Source organism: Clarias gariepinus, chromosome 4, assembly GCF_024256425.1.
Source record: "Clarias gariepinus isolate MV-2021 ecotype Netherlands chromosome 4, CGAR_prim_01v2, whole genome shotgun sequence".
In the NCBI taxonomy this organism is placed as follows: Eukaryota; Metazoa; Chordata; class Actinopteri; order Siluriformes; family Clariidae; genus Clarias; species Clarias gariepinus.
This window is the reverse complement of record NC_071103.1, coordinates 11,009,530-11,026,017: the sequence shown is the minus strand read 5'-3', so window position 1 is coordinate 11,026,017 and position 16,488 is coordinate 11,009,530. Positions and strand designations below refer to the sequence as shown.

The window sequence follows — 16,488 nt, the reverse complement described above, 5'->3', positions numbered from 1 at the left end:
GCACGGACACCCCATGTGGTCTGTTTGGGATGCGGGTGGTGACTGGGGACGGTTCCACTTTTTCATGAAAACAGTTCTGGTCTCGGCTGAATCAAACAGCTGTTTTCTGAGGATGTGAGACTGCAGTCTCTCACTAGTTTGGGGCTGGAATTTCTTACAGTCTCCAATATCGAACTGGACTTTATTGTAGCTTAAAGAAATTAACTGTTATATTGAACTTCCAGCCTCCTAACACACAGTATGATGCAGATCAATCCCTGCTATTCGTTATCACCCAACTGAAGGCAGGTTCCCTGTGTCTGGTTCCTCTCAAGGCTTCTTCCTATTGCCATCTTAGGGAGTTTCCTTGCCACTGTAGCCCTCGGATTGCTCAACAGGGACAACCTGATCATTTTGATTCATACACATTCACATTTCTTACAAATTTCCCTAATTTCTTTTGATTGTAAAAAAAACAATTTGCTTTTTGACAATGACAATTGTTAAAAGCACTTTGCAAATAAATCGTCCCTAATAACTATGCATTTTATCGTATAATCATCTATGCTTGGTAACTGTCCCTCATCAAAAACAAAAACACTCTAAATATATATATTTATTTATAAAGTATTGCAATATAATATTCTGTGCCACACCACCCACTGTTAATAAGGTCAGATTTGTTTCTTTTTGGAAAACTGTTGTTCTCCTATCCTGTACCCCTGTGCTGTCCCACCCTGACTCTTTGCATAAACTTAATGTAATTGTCATCAAAACCGATTGATATTTATAAAATGCTTGTAATTATACTTCGGTACACCAAAGTAACAACTGACAAAAGATCTAAAAACACTGAAGCAGACTTTGTAAAAATCAAAATCAAAACAGTTGTCTTATTCTCAAAGCTTTTGGCCACAGCTGTACATATAGTGTACTGTACACACACACACAGGTAAAAAAAAAAAATGTATACACACTTCAGGAACAGGAAAAACTTGTATAAATATTTTTATACTAAATTAATTGCTACATTTTATATATTGATCTATGAGATAATATATAAAATGCCATAAAATACAATATATAAAATACAATATGATAATCTTATAAATACTACATTAATATAATATACATTATGCTGTTTTTCATTTCCTGAAATGTGTATATATTTTTGGCTGACTCTCCTCACACACTCACTGACAGTGCGAGGTTCTGGTTAATGTTATGATCACTGAGCCTGTACGGATGATGTGCATTCTTCAGACCACAAGGACAGGAAGCAATGAACCTTTTCAGGCATCATCCCACACAAGTGGAACCCGGTTTTGAGTCACTAGTTGTCGGGATCTCAGAGGATCACCTCTAGTTTGAAAAGCACAACAGCGTCTTTACTCCGTGAGGAAACCGAAAAATTCTTATCACTGCACCATTAAAAGCATCCTGACCAACTCTTATCATATCACTCTTATCACATCCTCTAAGGGTAGCTGCTCCCAACCATCCAAGAACAGTTAAAAGTGATAACCAAGTGGCTCGTTAACTTTACATAATAACCAAAGCCAAAAGGAAGTAGCTTGGGGAACAAAACATAAAAATCCTTTAGATCCATGCCTAGAAAATTCCCCAGACTTTAATCCCATTGAGAACTTGTGGTCAATCCCCAAGAGGCGGGTGGACAAACAAAACCCCACAGATTCTGACAAACTTTAAGCATCAATTATGCAAGAATGGGCTGCGCCAACACGATATTGTCTTGAAAAAGAAGGGTCAACACTGCAAATATTGACTCTTTGCATAAACTTAATGTAATTGTCATTAAAACCGATTGATATTTATAAAATGCTTGTAATTATACTTCAGTACACCAAAGTAACAACTGACAAAAGATCTAAAAACACTGAAGCAGACTTTGTAAAAATCAAAATCAAAACAGTTGTCTTATTCTCAAAGCTTTTGGCCACAGCTGTACATATAGTGTACTGTACACACACACACACAGGTAAAAAAAAAAATGTATACATACTTCAGGAACAGAGAAACCTTGTATAAATATTTTAATACTAAATTAATTGCTACATTTTATATATTGATCTATGAGATAATATTACGACACCAATATGATAATCTTATAAATACTACATTAATATAATATACATTATACTGTTTTTCTTTTCCTGAAATGTGTATACATTTTTTGCTGACTCTTCTCACACACTCACTCACTCGCACACTCACTCACTCACTCGCACACTCACAGCCACTTGTTATGGACATTACCTGCTTATATTACATCCACACTTCCACTTTATAGCTTTATCCATTCTGTATTTACTGCATATACTCACTGCATAACCATGTTGCACAATATTTACTGTATACACACACACACCTCTTCTTTGACCTGCACCTTATAATTTGCACAATGCCTATATTTGCACTGAAGTGTATATACTACTACTACTTGCACTTCTGGTAGATGCTGAACTGCATGTTGGTGCTGAGTATCTGTACTATGCAATAACAACAAACTTGTTCCTACCGAGCGTGTTTACAGTCTCATGTAGGTGATAATGTTACACACACTCAAATACACTCTATTTCCTGCACCCCCCCCCCACACACACACACACAAACACACACACAAAGGCGGTGCATGTGTGTTATGTCTTCCCTAGCAGTGCACATGCTCTAACCGACCTCACACAAGTTACGATCCTGCCCAGATCTCCTAAACGCAGGTTCGATGAACCCGTTCCCTATGAGACACACAGTTAGTGTTAGTATTGATGTTAGCCGTGGAGGCTAACCTAACGTAGCTTACCAACAGACTCCGGCCTCCTTTACTGAACCGCTCCAGCTCTCAGCGACTTAAACCAAGCACGAGGGGGGAAAAAACACCCACGCTTTTATTTAGCAGCGTCTTAAATACAACAACGACGGCTTCGTAAAAAAGGCCATTTGTATTTTTTTTTAAAAAAGGACTTTTAGCTTATAGCTATGTTTAATAGTGTATCATTCACCCGGTCTTCAACTCTATGGCTGTTATTTTCACCCTACCTGTATTCTAATAAACCCCGCCCCCCTCGAGGAGGCGCTTGACCGGGCAGTATCCAATCAGATGCCAGCATGAACAAAGACACAACCAATCAGAACCGTAGAGGACAGGAATACAGGTGGAAAAAAATACAACGCGCGCGGCTTCGATTCCACACTTGGAGACGGGGCCTTCACGCTGACCAATCAGAGCGGTATTATTAGACAGACAGATGATGACGAGCTCAGTCTGGGCCCGCCCCCTTACGTGAAAACACTAACGTAGATGATGATGATGATGATAATTAACCCTGCTTTCCTTCTTTTCTTCAATTTTATGCTTTTTTTTTTACGGGTGTCTTACATATATATGTATTTCTACTTAAACACACACACATACAGATCAGACACTGTTCTGTCCCCTTTCTATCAGAACCAGCATGATTAACCTTTTCATCAATTGCAGTTAGATGTAGTTACTACATGGACCAGACTTCACTCCCCATGTGCATCAATGAGACTTGACAGCTTAGGACTGGATCAGAGCAACTCCAAAACTGATGATCTTATGGGGTGTTCCAAAAATAAAATACAACAAACTACTATAGGAGCCATGAATTCGATCATCATGTAGGTGTAACAACTGCATTTACCAGGCCTTTGGTGCCCTTTTCAGGCATTTATATTAAAATTGTTATGTAAACTGTTATGTTTTTATTAGATTATGTATTTTAACACTGTTATTTAACGACACCATATGGTCATTATTAATCAATAATCATAATTGCCTCTGTGTTTTAATATAATGCATTTTAAGTCATTTTGTTTATTTAGATCTGCTTGTATTCATATTAAGAAAGATGCGTTAGTCGTGAAATTATTACAGACATTAAAACACATTATTAACGTCAACAGAATTTTTTTGGCAAGACATTTTTTTTCTTTCGTTTCTCGGCACCGGACCAGGCATATTGTTCAATTATTATCATTTTTGGCCAAATAGGCAGCCTTTAACAGAGGTGAGGGCACACGCGTCATGTGTGCTTAGCCCACTCTGCGTTCACCGTAAAATGCAATATGTTTATATTTTTGTTTATTTGTATATGTATATTATTAATATTAATTTATTATTATAATATACTGTAAAAAAAAAAACGATTTTTTTAAACAGCTGGGATGGTGCCCCTCTGGGAGTTGGTGCCCTACACAGACTACGTACAGTACTCTGCGTATAGGGAGCGGCGGTACTGGTTCTGGGTCTTCAGTGGTCAGGACATGTCAAAAGTGACCCAAGGAAGAAAGAACGGTGAACTGGCACCATGGGTGGCCATGGCTCATGGCCAAAGCATGTGAAAAGCATCGACTGTTAAAAAGATTAATGCTGGTTCTCACAGATGGGTGTCACCTACAATGTTAACTGTTTCACAAGGATGGCCCATTGTTGTGGTAGTTGGTAGAAAATGTATGTTTTCACCATTAAACTTATACACAGTTTATTACATAATTTTTGTTTTTACACACTGCTCTCATCACCCAAACAAAGTACATCAATTTCGGAAATTGTTTTAGGTATTTCAGTGCTCTCCTCTACAGATGTTCTGTTTCATAATAACTGCATTTTCTTTCTCTCTCACATTTCTACACTGACGTCTCCTCTTTTTTTATACTGCCATCACATAAGATTTCCGGGACATTGCCACATGTTTTGCTGCTTTTAAATAGAACACAACCACTACTTATGTCAAAATTTTCCAAGTTTCTATCAATACCAAAAGCCTTAATGCACAATGTTTGGTGATGCACAACCACACTGAAGCTATTACTGTGAGTCATCCCAGCACTGCCACATGCATGAGATTAAACCTCAGCAAACTGACCATTTTGCTTAATAACAGCACAGGGTACAGTTCAAAGTAAAATATATATATATATATATATATATATAAAAAAGGCATCTGTCTTATTTTACGAACATCGTTTCCAAACTACTGACTAATGACAGATGTGCAACAGATCTAGTTAATTCTCCATTTCAATCACATCTACATTTCCAGAAACAAATATGCCATAATTCAAACTGAACGCATTTGTTCCACACATGCATTCTTTGGAAAACACAGCAAGTTTTCCCCAATTCGATCAGTGATTGAACCACTTTCACGCAAATTGATATGCAAGCTATTGCCAATAGTAACAACATTATCTAGATATTTTCTTTCCCTGAGATCACACTATGTACACTGTGCATTGCCATCGCAGTCAAGCTAATGGCAACACACTGTTTCCCTGGCCACCTGAACTTATAAATCACCCCGACGTAACGATCCACACATGCTACCAATAATTTTTACCTTAGTTTGATTTAAATACAGAGCTTTCCTCATTATTAACTGTCAAGCACACACTTATTTCAAATAGCATAAATGCTGAAAAATTGCGGCATATCTGATGAGGTTACGCCTACGTGGGAGGACTTGGAGGCACGGACTTCGGTAGTTCTCAACAAAATCCCAAACACCTGTGCAAACCACTGGTGCCTACGTAAACATTTTAAGATTTGCTTTCATTTTTCCCATTTTCCTAATAGTAACTTATATACATATTCTATTATTCACTGCCACTTTACGCACAATATATGGGGTTCGATTCCAGCCTTGGGTCTGTGTGCATGAAGTTGTCCCCATGCTTAGTGAGGTTCCTCCAGAGTACTCTGGTTTCCCCGCACAGTCCGAAGACATGCAGATTAGGCTAACTGGTGTTTCCAAATTGCCTGTAGTGTGTGAATGACTGTGTGCAATGGATTGACGCCTCGTGCCCCAAGTCCCCCCGAGACACTGTATACAGGATAAAGTGGTATAGACGATGAGTGAGTGAGTGAGTGAGTAAGTGAATAGCCTTTTATGTTAACCAGACAAGATTCTTCTCATACACGTCACTTTTACCTTCACTCAGTGTTGCTGTTACTTTGCATGTTTTACTGAAAATGCTATATTGGCCAACAAACCAATGAGAAAATTGTCTTTCTCGCAGTAATTTTTTCTAGTCATATCTCCAACTAGTTTATCTCCCATAGTACGAATGTCCTGAATGGAAGATTTTTGCTATTATGTATATAAATGTTTTTACAGTATGCTTAAAATTTTTAATCACACTACTGCAGGCTATTCCTAAAAACTCTTCATTCACCTCTCCAGACTTCAGTCTAACCCTCATTGCACTGCTACTATGCCCGACACGTTTGGACAAACACAAGCTACAGAATTAGAAACATTCTTACTTCTTCTGTTTATTGGCTTCCGCCGCATCCGGAATCTCTTCAGCCTCGGCATCTAAACACACAAAAAAATAGATAATCAGACTGAAATCACACATATTATTATTAAGCATTAAATATGTGCTTAATAACAATTAAGCCAAAATTAATTGCCAAAATTGTTGGCACCCCTGAAATTTTTCCAGAAAATCAAGTATTTCTCACAGAAAAGAATTGCATTAACACACGTTTTGCTATACACGTTGTGTGTATTGGAAAAAAAGCAAATTTGACATAATGTTACACAAAACTTAAAAAATGGGCTGGACAAAATTATTGGCACCCTTACCCTAATATTTGGTTGCACACACTTTTGAAAAAAATAACTGAAATCAGTCGCTTTCTATAACCATCAATAAGCTTCTTACACCTCTCGCGCGGAATTTTGGACCACTCTTCCTTTGCAAACTGCTCTAGGTCTCTCATATTGAAAGGGTGCCTTTTCCCCAACAGCAATTTTAAGATCTCTCCACAGGTGTTCAATGGGATTTCGATCTGGACTCATTGCTGGCCACTTCAAAACCCTCCAGCGCTTTGTTGCCATCCATTTCTGGGTAATTTTTGAAGTATGTTTGGGGTCATTTTTCCTCTGGAAAACCCAAGATCTCTGACAAAACCCAGCTTTCTGACAGAGGGCAGACCCAAAATCCTTTGGTAATCCTCAGATTTCATGATGCCATGCACACAGTCAAGGCACCCGGTGCCAGAGGCAGCAAAACAACCCCAAAACATCTTTGAACCTCCACCATATTTGACTGTAGGTACTGTGTTCTTTTCTTTGTAGGCCTTATTTTGTTTTCGTTTTCAGTAGAATGATGTGCTTTACCAAAAAGCTCCATCTTGGTCTCATCTGTCCACAAGACATTTTCCCAGTAGGATTTTGGCTTACTCAAGTATATTTTGGCAAACTGTAGTCTTGCTTTTTTATCTCTTTTTATGTAGTCTTGTTTTTTTTGTGTGTCAGCAATAGGGTCCTCCTGGGTCTCCTGCCATAGCGTTTTATTTCATTTAAATGTCGATGGATAGTCCGCGCTGAAACTGATGCTCCCTGAGCCTGCAGGACAGCTTGAATTTCTTTGGAACTTGTTTGAGGCTGCTTATCCACCATCCGGACTATCCTGCGTTGCAATCTTTCATCAATTTTTCTCTTCCGTCCACCCCCAGGGAGATTAGCTACAGTGCCATGGGTTGCAAAATTCCTGATAACGTTGCGCATTGTGGACAAAGGCAAATCTAGATCTCTGGAGATGGACTTGTAACCTTAAGATTGTTGATATTTTTCCACAATTTTGGTTCTTTAGTCCTCGCACAGTTTTCTTTTCCTCTTTCTGTTGTCCATGCTTAGTGTGGCACACACAGAAACACAATGCATAAATTTGTCATAATAGCGGCTGATTGCCCCAGGTGAGTTTAAAGGAGCATTGCATGCTTGAAACAATTTTATTTATCCACAATTTTGAAAGGGTGCCAATAATTTTGTCCAGCCCATTTTTGAAGTTTTGTGTGACATTATGTCAAATTAGCTTTTTTCTTCCCTTTTTTTGTTTTGTTCCAATACACACAAAGGGAATAAACATGTGTATAGCAAAACGTGTCAATGCAATCCTTTTCTGTGAGAAATACTAGATTTTCTGGAAAAATGTCAGCGGTGCCGACAACTTTGGCCATGACTCTAGGCACATATACATATATACATAAACATTTATACATTTAAAATATAAACATTTGTACGGTTGCAGTCGAAAAGAGTCATAACTCTTTGTTTTTTTTGACAAAATTACTAATTTGCAGCTGTGTGTATTAAATCAATGAATCGAAAGCAATCTAAAATAAAGTATATACTTATAATATATAAATGATCACATTATGATGTCACTCAATATAATGTCCCACAGAAAGTTATTAACCACTTTTTTGAATAAGTTTAAAGCATCGTTACGGTTGACCCATTAGGGACATAAAAAATCCCTCTACAATGACATTAGATCCCATCGGCCAGGTTTGGTGGTGTTTGTAAGTTGAGCCCAGGACATGCAATGTGAAAGTTGTTCAGCTTAATAAGCTCTAAATGTTTACCAGGTTTCGCGTGCATATGTGCAAGTGTGTATGAGCGATGCAGCAAAATCTATGCCTGGGGCCCAGACTCCGAGGCATCCTAATGGCAGATTTCAACCTATCTGCTAATTTTCATGAGCTTTGAGCATGTTATAAGACCACCAAAAAGCCCAAAATGGTGAGGGAAAAATCCGTAGAAAACAAGAGGGTCTTAATAACTTAACACAACCAATATAACGTAATTTCTTCAAAGTCAAAACAAAATGATACTTTTAAAGACTACTACAGTTTTAAAATGATTCAACCCCTTGAAGCAAAAAATATTCAGTACTCATTAGAGTCCCCTTTAGCTATTATGACCTATTGCAGTGTTTCTGAGGGATCTTAGCTGATTCATCATTGGCAAAGGCCTTTAGTTCTGTAATATTCTTGGAAATTGGGGAAAGGAAATTACTTTTTAAAATTTTTCCATTGGATTCAAGTAAAGCGACTGTAATGGCCACACTGGAAGACTCCAGGACTTCATCGAAAACCAAGCCTTGGTGGACTTCGAAGTATGCTTGGGATCACTGACACTGACACATTGGGAAGTTCAATGACAAAAAGTTTCAGCTTCCTCACACATGCCATGTTGTTTTCTTTAAGGATACTTGATTAAATCCATCGTGCCCTCTCCCCTCTGCAAGATTCCAGTGCCAAAGGAAGCAAAGCAGCCCCAGTGCATCACCAAACCACCTTGCTTCACTGTAGGCAGGGGGCACTTTTCTGCACATGCTTCATTCGTTCTCCATCAAACATATGCTGATTCTTCAGTCCATGGAACTAAATTTCCAAACTTCTGTGTCTTTTCATATGGTTTTTAAGCATACCGGAGCCGACTTTGTGTTGTAGGGTAGGTATTTTAGGCGCATACTGAACAGAGAAGATCAACCCAAGACATACACCATGTCTTGGGTTGATCTTCTCTGTTTAATATTCGCCTAAAAGTCCATGCCACTGTTCCTGTAACTTTGAAATTGCAAACTAGCCTTCCTACTGTATTTCAAGGAACATTTAGTACGATTTCAATTTTTTATATCCATGTCCTTGTTTGTGCAGGGCCATGATTTTATTTTTAAACTTTATGGACAACTCTCTTGACTTTTTTTTTTTCTTTTTCTGACATCCTGTCAAACCATTCAATCAACAAATCTGGAGAAATCACTGGTTATATTAGTTGTATTAATGCTATTTATATGTTTTTTAAATTGCTCTTGTCTGATCTCTTACCAACAGCTACAAGTTAGTAGTTTTGGCCAAAAATGGGGTTCAATGGAGGTTGAACAATTTCGAGTGCAACTGTACACAGAAATTGCAAAAATTCAAATACAACACAGACTGACATGCACACATATACAGTTGAACATTTAATTGCAAGCATAATTTATTCCGGAAGCATGCTTGTAAACCAAAGCACTTGTATATCAAAGCAAATTTCCCTATTAGACATAATGGAAACTTAGATGATTCACAACCCAAAACTATTCAAATAAAAATGATTAATGATAAATATAAAGTAAAAATAAAACAAATGAACCTGCATTTTACCTTTGAAAAGAATCGCAGCTGGTGTGTGTAAAGAGAAGAAGGTGGCTTCCTGCGTAACGCGACTTACACACTACACACACACTAACAGAATCACTGCTCTCTGACAGACATTTTCTGTTGTCTAACTTGAATCTTTTTCTTTTTTTTGTGCAACTTTAACAAGGAATTTAAATAACACTTGCTTTTTGTCTTCTTTTAGGATTTTGCATAAATGTGATACTGCATAGTCATTAAACAGATTTGTCTCCCAGACTGCTACAGCATATAAAACCTTTTTTCCCATGAGGGTCATTTTGCAGTACAGTTACTAAAGAACAGTCACTACACACAATATGTAAAAAAAAATGCTTTACATACATGCACACACCTGGTCAAAATGTTATAGTAAACAGTACGTGTGTGCATGGGTGTTACACACACTGAGGCCAGGCATAGAAGACAATAACACACAATCCAACAGCGCACGCGAAAGAGAAGAACCATTGGCTCAACTGTGGTCACGTGACGCTCAGCAGAGAAAGCGCATGTATGCTACTCGTATTTCAAGACCTTGCTTGTTTATCAAGTTAAAATTTATTACAAATTTTTGCTTGTATTGCAAAACACTTGCAGAAATTACTCGCAATCCAAGGAACTACTGTATATATTTGTGTTGTTTAATAGTTTCCACAAAACTAGTACACAACATAAATGTTTCAAACACAAAGACACTGCTAGTGATCAAACCAATAAAATGCATTTTATACCAGATATAAAAAAGAAAAACTTTCTATTATGTGAGCACTTCATAACAGGCATTCCTCACCAAACTTCACGTTATATTGTGATGCGTACTATTAAGTCACATGTTAGGCAGCATCATCAACTACTTCTGTAAACGCTGCCTAAAAAAATGACCAGTCCTCAGACCCGCCACTTTATCTGCAGAAAGATGCTGATTGCTGTGAGTGTTGGGAATGAAATGGTAGGCAGCATCATCAAGGTAGTTCCGTCAAGGGCGTGTTACAGGCATACAGGCAGCGTCAATTCAAGATTCAAGATTCAAATAACTTTATTAATCCCAGAAGGAAATTGCTTATGCTCGGTTACAGGTGCTCACAGTTGTTAACTAAGAAAGGTAATTAAGAATAAAGGTAATAAATAATAATAATAATAATCTTTAAAAAAAAAAAAAAAGTTCCTAAAACAGTAAGTACCATCAGAATATGACTTAAGGCCACTTGTAAGTATTGCACAGTAATCTAGTATTATTTATGTAATATTGTATTATTATATGTAATCTTGTATTACATATTTTATTGGGAAGTAGCAGTCAACATCAGCTTTTTAAGTAGTCAGCAATAACGACATGATTTATCACCGCGGATTCATGTTTTTGCCGTAAACTAGTCTGTTGACTACGTGAAAAATAATTCAGCAAAATAGCAGATATTGGTAATAGCACAACTACTAAATATTGAGTAACACAGAATACTCAATATTCATTGTTCATGTAGCCGCTCACAACAAAACAGAAAGCTCTACACCAGTACGACAAAAATATTCCAACACAACAGAATCTCCTGACTTTAGCTGTTAACATGTATCTATGTACAGTGGTCTCTCGACCCACCTCACAAATGTTCACCTTAAGAACCGAAATTTTGCAAGAAATTTGCCTCAGCATACAAAGCAATACAAGCGAATGAATGGAGCCGATCCGAACGCCGGCTAGTCAAGCAAAGCGAGTTTACAAATATTTTACTTTATTTTATTTATTTATTTTTGTGCAAGTTTTAGTGAACACATCGCACCATGGGTCCCAAGACTGTTAGCAAAGCACTAGTAGTGTAAAGAGCCCTCTTGTTCTTCGAGGAATAATTTTTTTTTTTCTGTTTTTTCTCATGAACAACGCGGGCTCTTTTTGTGGTGGAGGGGTAGTCTTACTATGCTCAAAAAGTCATGAAAATCAGCACACAGGTTGGAATCTGCGGTCATTAGAACGCCAGAGCAGCTGGGCCCTGGGCACACACCCTTGCTGCATAGCTCATACATGCTTGCATGTACATGTAAAACCTGGCAAACATTTTGACATGATTGAGCTAAATGACTTTCACATTGCATGTCATGAGCAGTACTTCACAGGAAGTCAGTTATTTGGGGCAGTTTGCAAAACACACCCGATGGAATTTGATCTCAAATGGTTCAGCCATGACAGGGCCTTAAACTTGCAGCGAATAAAAGGAAAAAGGTAGTGGCTAATAACGTAAGTAAGTGATGTCCATATGGGGCACTGGTGGCTCAGTGGTAGGTTTTTCGCTTGCCATGCGGAAGGCCCAGATTTGATTCCCAGCCAGTGCCCAAACCCAGCCAATGGACGCAGTGCCGGTCCAGCCTGGATAAATGGCAGGGTTGTCTCAGGAAGGGTATCCGCCGTAAAACCTGTGCCAAGTTGTTGTGCGGACCGGATATTCCTCTGTGGCGACCCCTTGCCGGGAGCAGCCGAAAGACCAACGACAACATTGAGTGATGTCCATTGAACGATGTCCATTGAACATCAGCAAAACCAGAAAAATGTCAAGACACGGCTGATGTGAAACTGCAAAGGAATTTGTCCTGAATATCATGAATGGTCTTGCCATGGCAAGAAATTTAAAGTAAGGACATAGAAGAAATTGTGAAAATTTTCTTATATCTTTCGAGTGGAAAGTCCTAATGTTTCAAAATGTTTTATGCAGAGCGATTGAGCCCCGGGTTTGGCACAGGGCCTTCACAGCGCCCCCTGGAACTTTATCAGAAATCAAGCTGCAGGCCTCCGAGTGGCGCAGTGGTAAAGCAGTCGCCCTATCATCCGGGGATCGCTGGTTCGAACCCCGGGTGATGCTGTTTTCCTCTCACAGCCGGAGGTCTAGAGAGAGCTGATTGGCCGAGCTCTCTCACGGGGGGAAGGGATGAGAGGTACTTGCTTGTGAGCAAGCAGTTCGAAAAGATGCGGTCGGCTGACATCAAGTGGTTCGGAGGAAACACGGGATAATCTTCGCCCTCCCGACTGAGTGGTAGTAGTAGCCTTAATGTGGGGGCCCCCTAGTGATGGGGAGGAATTGGCTACGACTAATATTGGGGAGAAAATTGGAAAACCCAAAAAAATATATAGAAAAAAAAGAAATCAAGCTGCATAGTTTATATACGCTTGCACATATACATGTTAAACACATTTAGATCTCATCGGGCTGAGCAACTTTCGTGCTGCATGTCATGGGCTCTACTCAACAGGAAGTCAGTTATTTTGGGGTGTTTGCAAAACACACCCAATAGAATTTGATATACTCCTCCTAGGGGATTTATACGATCACCACCAAACTGGGCCAGTATGATCTCATGACATTTAGGATGCAAAATTGCGCAGGGATTTTTGATACCTCAAACACTTCATTCGTGTCAAGGTGTTAAACTTATGGCGAATAAAAGGAAACACAAAGTGGCTAATAACTTGTATGTAAATTCAGCGATGTACATCAAACCTCACCTTTATGTTAGAAAAGGCAACCTGATCAGATAGACATGACTACTATAAGTCTCAGTCATAGCGCCACCAGCTGGCAGCAGGAAGAGTTCACTTTTAGGAATCTCTAATATTTTGTCCCTTTCTTTTATCTCATTTCGTTCAAAATCACTCAGAATAATGTCAAGACACGGCTGATGTGATACTGTAAATTCCCATCCCCATCCGTTCCCTATGAGACACACAGTTAGTGTTAGTACTGATGTTAATCATGGAGGCTAGGAGGGTAACATAACGTAGCTTACCAACAGACTCCGGCCTCCTAGACCTCTTTACTGAACCGCTCCAGCTCTCAGTGACTTAAATCAAGCAAGGGGAAAAAACAACAACTTCATTCAAAAATGCCATTTGCATTAAAATTTATTTTTCAGCTTCTAGCTATTTAATAGTGTATCATTCACCCGGTCTTTAACTCTATTGCTGTTATTTTTCTCCCTTCCCGTATTCCAACAAACCCCGCCCCCTTGAGGCGGTACTTGATCGAAAGGTATCCAATTATAAACCCGCATGAACAAAGACATAGCCAATCAGAAAAGCTGGTGACATGAATACGGGTGGGAAATGTACAACGCATGCGGCTTTGATTCGACATTTGAAGATGCTTCACGCCTGACTGACAGATGATGAGCTCAGTTTTAAAACATCAAATGGAAATGTTACTGTCAGGGTCCGGGTCCGATTCCTGTTCGACTTTGTGGTTGTAAATAAATAATATATATATTCTATAGATTATTTAATATATAACAATACTTAAATATATAATAAAATATATAGAATAGAATGAGATAGAATATATATAAAATATATTTAAATAAAATATATTATATTTTATACTATTAAATTTTTTCTTGCTTTAATATTTGTCTATATTTGTCATGCGTATAAAGCACCTTTGAATCTTGAATCCTGAAATTGGATGGATGGATGGATGGATATGCAGATATTGCTATATTTTGCATATTGTGACTGCAAACATCATAAAGAATACCTGTGTACATATATAAATAATCATAAACTGTGAAAGTATAGCACTCAGGGCAGCTGGAGTGTGTGTATACGGTATACACACTTTCATGGCTTTTATGGTGATCACCAGGTGTCGGCTACTTTCGTTCTTTCTTTCTTTTTCAATCATCATTGCAGTCAGTGGTTGGAGACTTCACACTAACGGCCAGTGTCTGAAGGGGAAGTTACAACCTCTGGCAACCCACAAGCACACTGCTCACATGCCCATAGAAAATATATTTAAATGCCATTTAGGATACTGTTGAGATAAAATGACTGAAATACAGAATGTATTCATTTTATGTGTATTACTCCTGTATTCCTTTTGTGTATTGTGTATTCATTTTAAACAAATATGCAAATGCATTATCATGTACTGTAGCATATTTGAGGAAGAGTTTTTGTTCAAAGAGTCATGACTGTATTTGTATACGTACTTGCATAATTGTATTTGGTATTTGGTCTGTTTTATCTGAATATAGACTTTTCTCTCTCTCTCTGACGTGTTAAGGCCTTGTTTTTCTGAGACTCATTCTTTTTTTGCAGCTTAAGCAGTCATGGTGACATTTAACATTTGTTATTTTGGCCTGAGAGAAGGCCGGAATGTCCTGCCTCAAAGAGGATCTGTCCAAATTTTCTTTCTTTTTTAAAGTACATACCTAAAGTTAAATGTGGAGTGTGTGTATTTTTTAATTCCTGAAGTGTTATGTATAAATGACTAATGCACATGAGGAGCGAAAGCTGGTCTATGTAGTCTTATCTAATAGACTAACTAATACTTTAGTTTAAATTAATGAAAATATTAATGCTTGTTCATACAGTATAAAAAGGTTTCCAAACTCAAAAAAATTGGACTGATACTCTAAGAAAGGTAAAATTATCTTAATGAGAATCATTACTAGTGACGAGACATGGATTCATCATTACGAGCCTGAAAGTAAACGGCAGAATATGGAAGGGAAGCATCCTCAATCGCTGATAAGAAATAGTTCAAAAGTCAACCATCAGCTGGAAGATTGATGCTTACAGTTATCTGGGATTCTCAATAACCAGTATTGGAACATTATCAGAAAAAAAGGTTTAACAATCAACTATGCTTGTTACAGTGAGATGCTTATTAAAGAGCTGAGGTCTTAATTTTTTATTTAACGCTGAGGACTGCTCTTCAAGGGCGTTGTAATCTTTCATGCCAATGCGTGTCCGCACACTACTGCCCACATCGTTGACAATCTAAAAAATAGTTTTGAGGTGTTTTAAGGCATTCTTCCTATAGTTCTGAGCATACTCTATTGGACTTTCATCTGGGCACCGCTATGAGGATGAAGATTTACTTCTGATAAAGAACTGAAGACAGCGGTGCACTTGTTGCTGGCAGCTCAGCATTTTTTTTATTTTTTATGAGGGAATAAGCTTGTTGACAGATGATTTAAAAAAGTATATTGAAAAGGAAAGAGAATATGTGGAAAAATTATATTTTTCTTTTCTAAAATGTAATTCTAATAGATTCAACAGTCAGAATGTGGATAATTTTTGACTCACCCTTGTATATAATTAGATTAGTCTAAATGGTAAAAAGATTGCTGATAACAGCATGTTTTTATTAATAATCTCACTTCAATATGTAAGTGATTTTAGGGTAACAGCTCACTCACAATGAGAGATACAGGGTGTCACAGGCATTCATAAAAACACATTGCCTATTTATTATTTATGTGACATGACATAAAGTCCATCTTGACCCTTACACTATATTCATAATCATAGCCACTGTATCATGTTTTTGCATACTTGGCTTAAAATATTTGCATTGGGTCCTAAATTTTTGCTTCCTATGCACATAATCTGCACTTCACATGTTAAAAAAAATGTGTTACTTAATAAAGTGGATAATGATTGATTGGCTCATTTTGTTTGGGAAGAGATATCCATTTGGGGCAGAACTTTAAAAAAAAGAAAAAAAAAAAGAAATGGTTCT

At 37.9% G+C, this 16,488-nt stretch overlaps 1 protein-coding gene across 1 annotated transcript in view; it reads right to left on the bottom strand.

Annotated features, from left to right (window-relative positions):
* The window catches only part of setdb1b (SET domain bifurcated histone lysine methyltransferase 1b), a 42,096-nt gene extending 28,163 nt beyond the window's left edge, over positions 1 to 13,933 (bottom strand). Inside the window, exons 1-2 of the mRNA XM_053494331.1 lie at positions 13,754 to 13,933; positions 6,290 to 6,341 (exon numbers count right to left, since the gene is read on the bottom strand). Coding sequence (XP_053350306.1) covers positions 6,290 to 6,341 — 52 coding nt within the window. The 5' untranslated portion in view covers positions 13,754 to 13,933. The remainder of the gene's footprint in view (positions 1 to 6,289; positions 6,342 to 13,753) is intronic.
* Positions 13,934 to 16,488: the final 2,555 nt, after the last annotated feature.